The sequence below is a fragment of the Mobula hypostoma genome, chromosome 1, assembly GCF_963921235.1.
Source record: "Mobula hypostoma chromosome 1, sMobHyp1.1, whole genome shotgun sequence".
Classification (NCBI taxonomy): Eukaryota; Metazoa; Chordata; class Chondrichthyes; order Myliobatiformes; family Myliobatidae; genus Mobula; species Mobula hypostoma.
This window is the reverse complement of record NC_086097.1, coordinates 128816389-128829368: the sequence shown is the minus strand read 5'-3', so window position 1 is coordinate 128829368 and position 12980 is coordinate 128816389. Positions and strand designations below refer to the sequence as shown.

The window sequence follows — 12980 nt, the reverse complement described above, 5'->3', positions numbered from 1 at the left end:
CAGACACTGGGAGGTGATAGGTGGAAGCAACAAAGAGCTGCAGATAATGGAATCTAATAGGATAGAAAGGTAGAGCAAGAAATCAAATAAGAGTAGTGAGGAGAGCAGACAGCAGCAGTAGATCTAGTGCAAGCAGTGTGTATGGGTGATTGGCAGAGTGAGTTGGGGAGGGGGAGAAATAGACTGATGTGTTTGCTTGTGGTGTTTTAGGAAGAAGGGTGTATGAGATGACCTGGGTAGATCGTAAGGAAAGGGAAAGGGGCAGAACGGGACCTGAAGTTGAATTCGCCAGATCAGAGAAAGTGGGATTATGTGGCGATGCATACTCCATTCCCCATCTTCTGTCTTAAGAGGACACTAGTTCACAAGACTCTTATTGTGTCCTGTTTGTGGTATCACAGCATCATAGCATTAATCACTTCACATTCTGACTGCCAACTAGTCTATTGTCTCAATAACAAAACTCACTGCAATTTACAATTACTTCAAATTTGATTTTCTTATATTGTGAAAACTGGCAAATACAGTGTCCACCTGCGTCACTTATGTATCAGAATAGCCATTAAATACTGTAAAACTAGACTTGTTAAAGTGTGATATTAATTTACTTGCTGTTGCCTGTATGAAGTAATGCTTTTTCACCTTACTGCAAGTAATGAAAATGTGAAATATAACACAGTTTTTGAGGAAAAGCTGGACGTATTTTAAACCAAGAAAGCCTTTATCCTAATATTAAAGTCCCCAAAAAGAGGAGGTGACTTAGAGGCCAGGACACTTTACACACTGATGTGGCAATATTGTTGATAAACATAGTAATGTCAGACGGCATAGATCCTTTCAATTGCTTCTTTGCTCTTGTGATTCTTTTCTTTCAAGAATCTTTTCATTTTTTTTTCATGAATCTAAGGCACTGAAATATGCTGGATTGTTTCCCTTTGGATTGTGTGAGGCCAAGCAAAGGAGCAGGCTTACTTGTAACTAAATATTTCTTGATTAAAATTTCAATGGCATGAATTATAGTTGACTTGGAGTGTGAAGTATGAGAAAAATTATCTCATCTTTTTCTCTTTCATTAACTAAATGATGAAACTTCAAGCCTCTGTTCCTCTGCTTCAAGCCAGAGAACACGCTCTCAAACGTAGCAAAAAACACAGCGGTTATTCTGAAGGATAATTATGGTTGGGTCCCTTAGGCCCTAGTACTAACTGGCTAGGGATACCAAACAGGCTATTAGCAATGATCTATACAGCAATGATCTCAATGCAAAGGCATTTAATACTTGATCCGCTATAATGTGCTCTTGCATTTAAAGACGGTACATGTAGGAAGACGGATCTTTCAAGCTTCTAAGCTAATCAAGTTCTATAATTAGAAATAATTGAGTCTGCTTTCCCATTCTGGAGATGCGTTAGAGTTTCATCAAACTCTGGAAAAGAATGGAATGGAGCAATGCAGATGTCCCAGATGATTCACAATACTCCCACAGGCTTTGATATTCCTCTGAGACACTGGTGTGCCCTTGTCGCATCATAATATAAATAGATCAATGGGCACATGTTCTCGCCATTAACAGCATTTGTCCGGGAAGGTGAGGATCAAGCCAGACTCGATGTATCGAGACCTGACATCGGGCAGCTAGGCATAGCACCTGATTGGAAGATGGTGGCAGACTTAGGCCAGAGCCTCTGCTTTCCAACTGAAATCGCAGAAACCAACCTCAGACCAGACCTTGTGCTAAGGTCGGCCTCACTCCATCTGGTTTACATCATTGAGCTTACAGTGCCCTGGGAGGATGCAGCGGAGGAGGCAGACGAGCACAAGGAGCTGAGGTACACTGAGCTTGCAGCCGAGGTGCAACAACATGGCTGGAAAGCAAGGGTCCGACCGGTCGAAGTAGGCTGCAGAGGATTTGTAGCCACAGCAACATCAAGGTTACTCCGGGAGTTGGGAGTGCGAGGGAGGACACAACGACAAAGCAGTCAAAGACCTCTCCAGAGCTGCTGAAAAGGATAGTCAGTGGCTCTGGTTGAAGAGAAAGGATTCCATCTGGGCCCCCAGGTGAGTGCCCGGGATGCCGGGATTCACTGCTGAACCCTCCGGAGGTGTCGTGGGCCTATCAGCGAAACACTGAGGAAAAAGGGCGCCCACTTGATAACCCAGAAGATGCCACCACTCACTTGGCCACCCCACAGAGTCTAGGCAGCATGTGTCAGGAGTGCAAATAAGGGATATTAACATCTAGTCCTACATGACATACCTTGTCGATGGAAAATGAAATACAAATCACTCTAGTGGCCATGCCAACCAAACTGAACCACATACTAAACCACCTCAGTCGTTGCTTCAGTGGAGAAGAAGCGAAAAGACAAAATCTCTCTCCTGCTTTTCTGTGGCTAATGGTCCATGACCAGGCACTCAATTCTTGGTTACATTATTATATACTGAAAAGGAGAAAATGACAAGCTTTTACACAGGGAACAGCGCACTGCTAGGAGAGGTGGCAGAAGCAGATACGATGACAACATTTAAGAGGTTTAGACAAGTGCATGAACAGGCAGGGTACAGAGGGATACAGACCTTGTACAGGCAAATGTGTAGTTTAAATTCGTATCATGTTCAGCACAAGCACTATGAGCCGAAGGGCTATATTTAAGAAAACTCAGGCAAAAATTTAATAAGCAAGGTATGAGAGTATACAGTCCCAATGTGGACAAGTGGGATTAATGCAAATAGGCATAAAACACTGGCCAATCTCAATGCTGTAGATCTCTGAATCTGAAATCCATGACTCTAAAATCCCTTACTCCTGGAATTATTTTAACACTTCTGACATTTTCTAAAGTGCCACAAACCTTAGGAAGCATCTTTCCCAAAGTCTGGTGCCCAGGTGAGCGTTATATTCCGGCTGTTTCAGAACCAGCCTTTTATAAAATTAATCGTGACTTTCAGGTATTTCATGCTTCTACTTATAAAGGTCAGAATCCCTTGTGTTTTTTTTTAAACCCATTTTCTCAGCTGACACTCTCTTTCAGGAAACTACTGTGCACATGCTAATAGATCTCTTTGTTAGATCCCTTTAAAATTGTTCATTTTTTTTCACTCTGTCACTTCAGCACATAATTTCTTCTCCTTCACAGGCAGTCCCTCAGATTCAAGGATGACCCGCTTCCAGGACAAGGCTCTCAGGTGACTGATGAGGTCAATGGAGTAACTCTTGTACAGGTTGGGCAGAAGGTGCCTAATGGGATGAGAAGGTAGTTTCTCAGCTGGTGCAGCCCCTTTGCCACATCCTCAGTGCCTTGTTCTGCATGTGATGTGTGGTCTGACAATTCATTACATCGTCCCAAATGCTTATTCTCCACTTGGAATGGTCATGGGCCAGATTCCCAGGAGTCAGTGGGGATAATGCATTTCTTCAAGGAGCACGTCTTTTCCTCTATCTATCAGCTAATCAGTCTCTGTGACAGCGCTCCGAATAGAATGTCCACTTCAACGGTCCGGCCTAGAGTGTGTGCAAGCAATTGAGTGGAGTGTACTTATACTGACTGAATTTCCAGCAAGATGCTTGTGATGTGTTCACTGTTTGACATGGTACACATTTCTATTCGGCTGCTCAGGTTTCTTGTCATCCTGCTCTGATGCGTCACAGCTTGATATGCTCTGCCAAACATCACAAGAACTTGCAGAGAGTTTTGAACATAGCCCAGTCTATCGCACAAAACCAGATTCCCCTCCATTGACTTTGTCTACACCTCTTGCTGCCTTGTGAAAGCAGACAGCATAACCAAGGACCCTTCCCACTGAGGTCATTCTCTCTTGCCCTTCTCTCATCAAGCAGAAGTTACAAAACCTTGAGAGCATGTACCACCAGATTCAAGGGCAACTTCTATCCCACTATTACAGGGTTGAACACTGAACGATGAGCTCCTGATCTCCTAATCTACCTTGTCGTGGCCCTTGCACTTTATTTGTCTAACTGCACTGCACTTTCTCTGTAACTGTAATGCTGTGTTCTGCATTCATACTACCTTGACGTATTTAAGTACGGCATGATCTATCTGGATGATATGCAAACAAAATCTTTGCACTGTATCTCAATACATGCAGCAATAATATTATCTGCATCCTGAAATATCTTCTTTCAGCTGCATATAAACTCCAAATGCCATTTTATGCCTAGTTATATCCTCACGTGATCTTGTTGGAATAAAGGTCAGACTGCAAAGTCGAGAGGAGGCTGTGAAGGAGTCGTGAATGTGGGAGCCTGGCACTGCCATCTTCTGAACGCAAGCAAAGCAATAGCATCTGCTTCTCAGAGTTAGTAACAACCTCCAGTTTGCAGCCAACTTGCTTTCCCCTTTTTCACCAGACTCTGCAACTCGTGTGAAGGAAAAGTGCAGCCCGAATGTGTTGATTTGCATGCTAATGGTGCTTGCTTGTAACACAGGGCAGGTGTAACACAGAGCTGGATCTCATCAGGACAGTTCAAGCTGTGCTGTGTTGTTGGGTGATGCCATAATTTGACGCACACGACGCCAGGACCCGTGTCTCTTGGAGAACCTACTGCTTTCTCACAGATTAAAAACAGATGAGCTAGAGGAGATATTTTTTTCTCTCTGAAGCAGCTTCTGTTCCTTTATTTTCAATTTCCCTTCACAAAGTGTATTAAATTCTCCCTCCTTGCCAGATGACAATTTGCCACACAAAGAGTTAAGTATCCTTCCTAAAGAACAATGAATTGTAAACACAAGTGATTGTACAGATGCTGGAAATCCAGAGCAAGACACACAAAATGTTGGACGAACTCAGCAGGTCAGGCAACATCTATCGAAATGAATAAACAGTTGACATTTTGGGCTGGGGCTCTTCTTCAGGGCTGGAAAGGAAGGGGGAGGACAGAAGAATAAAAAGATGGGGGGAGAGGAAGAAGGACTAGCTAGAGAGTGAAACGTGAAGCCAATTGGGCGGGAAAGGTAAAGGGCTGGTGAAGAAGGAATCTGATAGGAGAGGAGAATGGATCATGGGAGAAATGGAAGAAAGAGGGGGACCAGGGCCAGTTGGTAGGCAGGTGAGAAGAAGCGGTAAGAGGCCAGAGTGGGGAAGAGAAGAAGAGGGAAGGAAGAAGGAAAAAAATTACCAGAAGGAGAAATCGATGTTCATGCTTTCAGGTTGTGTTTGGTGGTAGGATCCCGCTGAAGATGGTACAAGTTGCAGAGAATGATGTGTTGGATGTGAAGGCTCGTGGTGTGGTAGATGAGGAGAAGAGGAACTCTATCCCTGTGAAGGCAGTGGGAAGTTGGGGGGAACGGAGATGCAGGTGAGGACAGCATCAATGGAGGAGGAAAGGAAGCCCCGTTCTTAGAAAAAGGAGGACATCTCTGAATCAGTCGGATTATAAAAGATGTCGGTAGACATTTTGTCTCCAGACATGGAGACGGAGTGATCAAAAAGGCAAGAGAGGTGTCAGAAATGGACCAAGTGAATTTAAGAGCAAGCTGTAAGTTGGAGGCAATGAAGCAGCACCAATGCTGTCATCAGTATCGTACAAGAAGAGTTGGGGACCATAACCAAGGAATGGATTAATTACTAGGAACAATGAATTGTGCTGGAATTGTAATTTCCTTTCCTATTTCACTCTAGATTTTTGCCTTTCTTTTAATCCTACACATCCTTAGTGTCTTGAATTTTGGGTTTTCCTCTCCAATCCTCATTTCCTTCAAGCATCTCAAAACTTACCACTTCATCCAAACTTTATTCTTCTCTGCTGCTACCTCCTTATGTGGCTGAAGATCAACTTAACGTTCCAGGGCAATGTCCAGAGTATTTTGCTTCATAAGGAGTAATATATCAATGTAATTTATTGTTGCTTTAGTCATTGGACTTATGTCCAGTATCAATAAGAAATGAACAGGATAGCTTCTTTGCTTTATTTATTCCCTGGTTATGAGACAACAGATCTGTAGGAGGAATTGTGTACAGTGTATAGCATTAGATAAGCAACATTCACAAGAAAAACATAAACAAAACACAAATTGTACACAATTATAGAAGAAAGAACACAATTAGAACAAAAGCAGTGCATTCTAGTGCAAAGTGATCAAAGTGCTGCAAAATTTGTAACACTTGGTTCAGTTGGTTCAAGATCTGAATGGTTGAGAGGAAGTAACTAATCTTGAATCGGATCGTGTCGGTCTTCAAACTTCTGTACCTCCTGCCTGCGGGTCGCTGTGAGAGGTGGCATGGCCCGGGTGGTGTTCTTTGTTGGTGGATGTTGCCTTCTTGAGGTAGTATTTCCGGTAGATATGACTGATCATGGCAGAGGATATACCCATGATGCATTGAGCATAGTCTACTGCTCTCTGCAGTGTCTTACATTCTTGTGCATTTGAATTGCCGTACCAAACGTGATGTAGCAGACAGGGTACTTTCAACAGCAATTCTGTAGAAATTTGTTGCAATGTTCAGTGACAATCTCCTAATAACATAAGGACTCTAGTACACCTTCCTAATGGTTGCATCTGTGTGCTGGACCAAGGACAGGGTCATCTGATGTGTTAATACTGCTGACTCTCTCCACCAATGCAGACCGGTGCGTGCTCACACTCCTTCTTGTTGAAGTATAAGTACACTCAAGAAGGATTTATAATTTATTTTTTAGGGCTAGTGGGATGAAGGGATGTAGGGAGAAAGTTGAAACTAGTTCCTGAGTTTGGATAAGCAGCCTTGATTGTAATGAGCAATGGAGTGGACTCAAAAGGCTAGATAGTCCCTGCTCTTATTTTATGTTTCTACAACAAGCCATTATTCTATTGGTGAGTGAAAGTGGCGATTTGTGCTTTTTTTTTCTGTACGCTGAGAGATTTGGGACAGACCATTTGATGATATTCACAACTCTTGCTGCTCTGTGCAGGTTAATTAATACGACGTGATGGCCCACAGTTTCAGTCCTCACAGAGAAACAAAATAGCCCAAGCATGAGCTGTACTAATGGATTTCTGTAACCAAAAGAGATTAGAGCATGTCACGTACTCCATCACAGCAAGAACTGAACAAATTTAAACTACCTTCAGGAAGTTAAATTATTTACTTATAATTTAGCAATGCAATACTTTAATTTGCCAACAAATCAGTTTTAAATGCTGAGCGCAGCTTAATTCAATTACATTCAATGGTTTTATCCTTGCTTTTGGGTAATAAATTGTTGGATTCCAATGCAAGAAAAACTCACTAAGTGTATTAATGGTTAATGAAGTGCAATTGATGGGGTTGTTCATTTATAACCAGGAAGGGCTCTATGGAACACAGTGGGAATATATTCAAGGTATAGCAAACTCATAGTTAACACATCAGCCACATAAGTATATACCACAGGCTGCTTATTATCAACCATCATTTTTAGTAACTGTTCATGCTTTTACTTTAATTGTTTTGAAGTGTAAATCAAGGCAGAACTGTGGCACAGTTGGTAGAACTGCCTCCGCACAGCTTCCGCAACTCGGGGTCACTAATGACCTTTGGTGCTGTTTGTATGGGGTTTGCATGTTCACCTTGTGACCGCCTAGGTTTCCCTAGGTGCTCCGGCTACCTCCCACAGCCTAAAGAAATTCAGGTTAGTGAGTTAATTGGCTACTGTAAAATTTCCCCACACACATAGATGAATGATAGAAGCTAGAGCAACTTGATGGGAATATGGAGAGAATAAAATTGACTAGTATGAATGGGTGCTTGATGATTGGTGTTTACTCAATGGGCCAGAGGATCTGTTTATAGAATATGACTGTAAGTGTTTCCATGCACAATAACTATTATAGTGGCAAAAGCATCCATTTATATATCTCACTGAGTATAAAAAAAATCCAAAGGCATTCCACACAATATTTAATAGATGGAGGGACTTATGGAGGGAATACAATGTACCTTTACAGAAGTCCAGGGTGAGCATTGTCCCGTGGGCTAAATGTTCAGAAACAGTCAAGTATGAGCTAGCATCTGCTCATTTCCCTACAACATCTACTGGAAAACTTAGAGATAGTTATGTAACTTGAGATGGGCATTCAGATCAAAGCATTCAGTGTCAGTGATCCCACCCCACCAGTGTTGCACAATTGTAGCGTGCAGAATAGATGCTTGGATCGTGTAAAATTGATCATGCAAATCCATTGTTTGTGTGTTGGACATGGAAATGTGCCATCATTCCTGAGTTGCCAATGTCTTTTCTATTTTTCAGATTTGATGCCATAGGATCTTGAAGCCCAAATGAATAAGACAGAAAATCATTTGCATCATCTGGATTTATCTTAAAAAATATCTTGTACATCTCTGAACTCTACTTGAAGCATTATGTCAAGCTATAAATTGTTTTAATAAAGTGTACTGGGAAACTATTTTTCTACCATACCTTTTAGAATGCTTCAAGTTCAAGTTCCGGTTCAGCTTTAATTATCATCAACCATACATGAATACCTATGAATACAACCAAAGGAAACAGTTTTCACTGAGGCCAAGATGCAAAACATAGTCATAACACAGCACAAGGCATGCATAGCACATATAAGATACCAGTAAAACATACAGTCACTAAAAATACTCTATATATGATAACCCACGTCCCTGAGTGACATGTCCTATAAATTGATGGTGTATGGGTGCTATTGGCAGGAGCAAGCAGTTCTTAGCCTTCCGCAGACAAACATAAACATGCATGCGCACACATATATCCATCTTGTCATTCCACCGATTGAACACTAAAAGGCTGCAATGAGAGAAGGGGCCAGCCTCCAGCCCAGCATGGACGCCGCTCTACACCACCTCTGCCATCTCCTCTCCTGGACTGTTGCAATAGGCAAGCCTGACTTTTGAGGCTTAAACCTCGATATGACTGAGGCCACGCAGCTCCCACGCCATCTGTCTCACCAATAAACAAGGGGAACAGACTAACAGCATTTTAAGTTATCAATGTTCAACAGGGTCTTCAGATCGCAAGAGAAACATCCAAGAACATTTAAGACAACAAGGTGCTGTTAGACAGCCAACCTCCTTTGCGCACGGAGTCTGATGGCAACTTGCAGCACATAATCTACACCAACTCCTCTGCCAAGAAGCAGCTCACTGATGGAGTAGACCTGCAGTACCTAAAGTTCTTCATGTCCAGCTTTGTCTTGCGATCGTAAAAAAAAGATGATTAAAAAAGACGGAAACACCTTTGGTTCGCCTCTGAGAGGCCACTTGCATCCAAACGTGCCACCATCTTCCCATCAAGATTGGAAATTTGTCAGTCAATGTAGCTGATTTGGTGATATACTCAAAGAGCTATCACCATAGAAGGTGATGATGAACTACTTTCTTGAGCCTTCTGATACATGTTGGGTGGGGAGTTCCTGGAATTAGGTCCCATGATGAGGAATGAGAGTGGTGTATTTTCAAGTCAGGACAATGTGCAACCTGCTGACCATTTCATTTAAAAGCAACATTAGTCTCTGCTGTCTGGCTGGTGGTGTAGTGGCATCAGCTTTGGTTTTATCTCCATTTTGCCATAGCAAGCAGCACACTTAGTAGTCAGCTGCCTCACTGCGCCAATGATCCGATTTCAATCCAAACATCTGGTGCTGATGTGTGCAGTTTGCATCTTTTTCCTGTGACTTATTTCGAGTACTCGTTCCCTCCTGCAGCCCGAAGACATGTAAGTGGGTAAATTGGCTGCTGTAAATTGCTCCTAGTGTGTAGGTGAGTGCAAGAATCTATGGGAAGTTGATAGGAATGCAAGAAGAATAAAATGGGATTAATGTAGAATTGATTTGTTATTAATGTTTAATCATCAGCATGGACACAGTGGCCTGTTGCTGTACAGAGGTGTGTCTGTCTTAAACTACAACTTGGAAGATCAGTTCAATACTGCCTCAGTGCTCTACCTGAGATGGGTTTATGTTTGAAAATAAAATCTGTCAAAACTAAAATCAGGTTTATTGGTATATACACAAGTATATGTATGCACGGGTGCAATGAAAAACTTGCAGCAGTATCACAGGTCCATGGCATCAGATGCATGCTATTCACATGAAAAACATAAAATAAACATAAATTATAAGACCAAAAACCATAAGACAAAGGAGCAGAATTAGGCCATTCAGTCCATCGAGGTCTGTTCCACCATTCTATCATGGCCGATTTATGAACCCTCTCAACCCCATTTTCTAGCCGCCTCCCCATACCCTTTAACATCATGACTAATCACAAAATCATCATCCTCCACTTTAAATATTTCCAATAGCTGTCTGTGGCAATGAATTCCACAAATGCATTGCCCTCTGGCTAAAGAAATTCCTCTTTATCTCTGTTTTAAATGAACACGTCCCTATTCCGAGCCTGGTCCTAGACTCCCCACAATATAGAAAATGATCTCTCTACAACCATGCTCTCAAGGCCTTTTAATATTAGACCGGTTTCAATGAGATCCTCTCCTAAACTCCTGTGAATGCAGGCCCAAAGCCATCAAACGCTCCTCAAATATTAACCCTTTCATTCCCAGAATCAGTCTTGTGAACCTCTTTTGGACCCTCTCCAATGCCAGCATATCTTTTCTTCAATAAGAGGTCCTAAACTGCCCACAATACTCACTGACCTATGCCTTATTAAAGCCTTACCTTTATATTCTAGTCCTCTCAAAGTGAATGCTAACATTGCATTTGCCTTCCTTACTATTGACTCAACCTGCAAGTTAATCTTTAGGGAACCCTGCACAAGGACTCCCAAGTCCCTTTGCAATTCTGATTTTAGAATTGTTTTCTCTGTGCAGAAAATAGTTTATGCCTTTACTCCTTCTACCAACGTGCATATACTTCTCAACACTGTATTCCATCTGCCACTTCTTTGCTCATTCTCCCAATCTATCTAAGCCCTTCTGCAGACTCCCTGTTTCCTCAACACTACCTGCCCTTTCACGTACCTTTGTATTATATGTAAACTTGAAAGCAGAGCCATCAATTCCATCATCCAAGTTATTGACATATAACATGAAAAAATGTGGTCCAGACACTGACTCCTGTGGAACAACACTATTCCCCATAAGCCAAGCAGAAAATACACCCTTTATTCCCATTCCTTGCCTCTAGCCAGTCAGCCAGTCTTCTATCCATGCTGACATCTTTCCTGTGATACCATGGGCTCTTATCTTATTAAACAGTCTCATGTGTGGCATCTTGTCAATGGACTTCTGAAAATCCAAGTAAACAACATACACTGACTCTCCTTTGTCTATCCTTCTCATTAGTCCCTCAAAGAATTCTAACAGATTTGTCAGGCAAGACTTTCCCTTATGGAAACCATACTGACTTTAGCCTGTTTTAGTATGTGCCTCCAACAGCCCTGAGATCTCATCCTTAATAATGGATGTCCAACATCTTTCCAACCACTGAGGTCAGGCTACCTGATCCATAATTTCCTTTCTTTTGCCTCCCTCCCTTCCTTCTTGCAGAGTGTAGTGACATTTTCAGTTTTCCAGTCCTCCAGAGCCATTGCGGAATCTAGTGATTCTTGAAAGATCATTATTAATGCCTCCACAATCTCTTCAGCTACCTCTTTCAGAACCCTGGGGTGTAGTCTATATGGTGTCTTCCACAGTGAAGACTGTTGCAAAATACTTAAGTTCACTTGCCATTTCTTTGTCCCCTATTATTATCTCTCCAGCATCGTTTTCCAGCAGTTCAATGTCCAGTCTCACCTCTCTGTTACTCTATAAATATCTGCAGAACCTTTGGTATACTCTTCGATAATTTTGGATGCCCTACCTTCATGTTTTAGGTTTTCTGGCCTTATGGCTTTTTTAATTGTTTTCTGTTAGTTTTTAAAAGCTTCCCAATATTCTAATTTCCACTAATTATTGCTATATTATACGCCCTCTCTTTTGTTTTTATGCTGTCTTTCACTTCTCCTGTCAGCCATGGTTGCATCATCTTCCCTTTAGAATACTTTTTCTTCTTTGGGATGTAGTTATCCTGTGCCTTCTAAAATGCTCCCAGAAGCTCTAGCGATTGCTGTTCTGTTATCATCCCTGCTAGTGTCCCCTTCCAATCAGCTTTAGCCAGCTCCTCTTTCATACCTGTGTAATTCTCCTTACTCCACTCTAATATTGATACATCTGACTTTAGCTTCTCCCTCTCAAGTTGGAGGGTGAATTCTATCACATTATGATTTCTGCCTCCTAAGGGTTCCTTTATCTTAAGCTCCCTAATCAAATCTGGTTCATTATACAACACCCAATCTAGAATTACCTTTCCCCTAGGAGGCACAATCAGAAGCTGCTCTAAAAAGCCAACTCACGAGCAAACTACAAACTCTTGGGATCCAACACCAACCTGATTCTCCCAATCTACCTGCATATTGAATTCACCCTTATTATTGTTACTTTGCTTTTCCTACATACCTTTACTATCTCCCATTGTAATTTGTACCCCACATCTTGGCTACTGTTTGGATACCAGTATGTAACTCCCAACAGGGTCTTTTTACCCTTGCAATTTCTGAACTCTACCCTGAAGGATTCTACATCTTCTGGTCCTATCTCACCCCTTTTTAAGGATTTGATTTGATTTGATTGTTTACCAACAGAGCCACCTCACCCGCCTCTGCCTACCTGCCTGTGGACCAGATTTGAGCAATCTCTGACCCTGGTGTCCGGGAGGCAACATGCCATCTGGGTATCTATTTCACATTCACTGAACCTCCTGTCAGCTTTTGATATTAAGCTCCCAACAATGATCTTCTTTAAGTCTTGATTTAGTGATGCCCACAACACCATACCTGCCGTTCTCTAACTGCAGTAAAAGATCATCTACCTTACTCTCCTTAATTAGCTGCATTCAAAAGTAGCACCTTCAGTCCTGTATTCATCACCCTTTTCAATTTTACTCCCATGTTACACTTCAACTCATCCCAATGACTGCAATTTTGCTCTATTATCTGCCTGTCCTTCCTTACAGTTTCAG

General features: G+C 42.0%; 1 protein-coding gene across 1 annotated transcript in view; it reads left to right on the top strand.

Moving 5' to 3' along the window:
- The window catches only part of ofcc1 (orofacial cleft 1 candidate 1), a gene marked incomplete at its 5' end in the record, with an annotated part of 305954 nt that extends 297581 nt beyond the window's left edge, over positions 1 to 8373 (top strand). Inside the window, one exon of the mRNA XM_063042829.1 lies at positions 8228 to 8373. Coding sequence (XP_062898899.1) covers positions 8228 to 8249 — 22 coding nt within the window. The remainder of the gene's footprint in view (positions 1 to 8227) is intronic.
- Positions 8374 to 12980: the final 4607 nt, after the last annotated feature.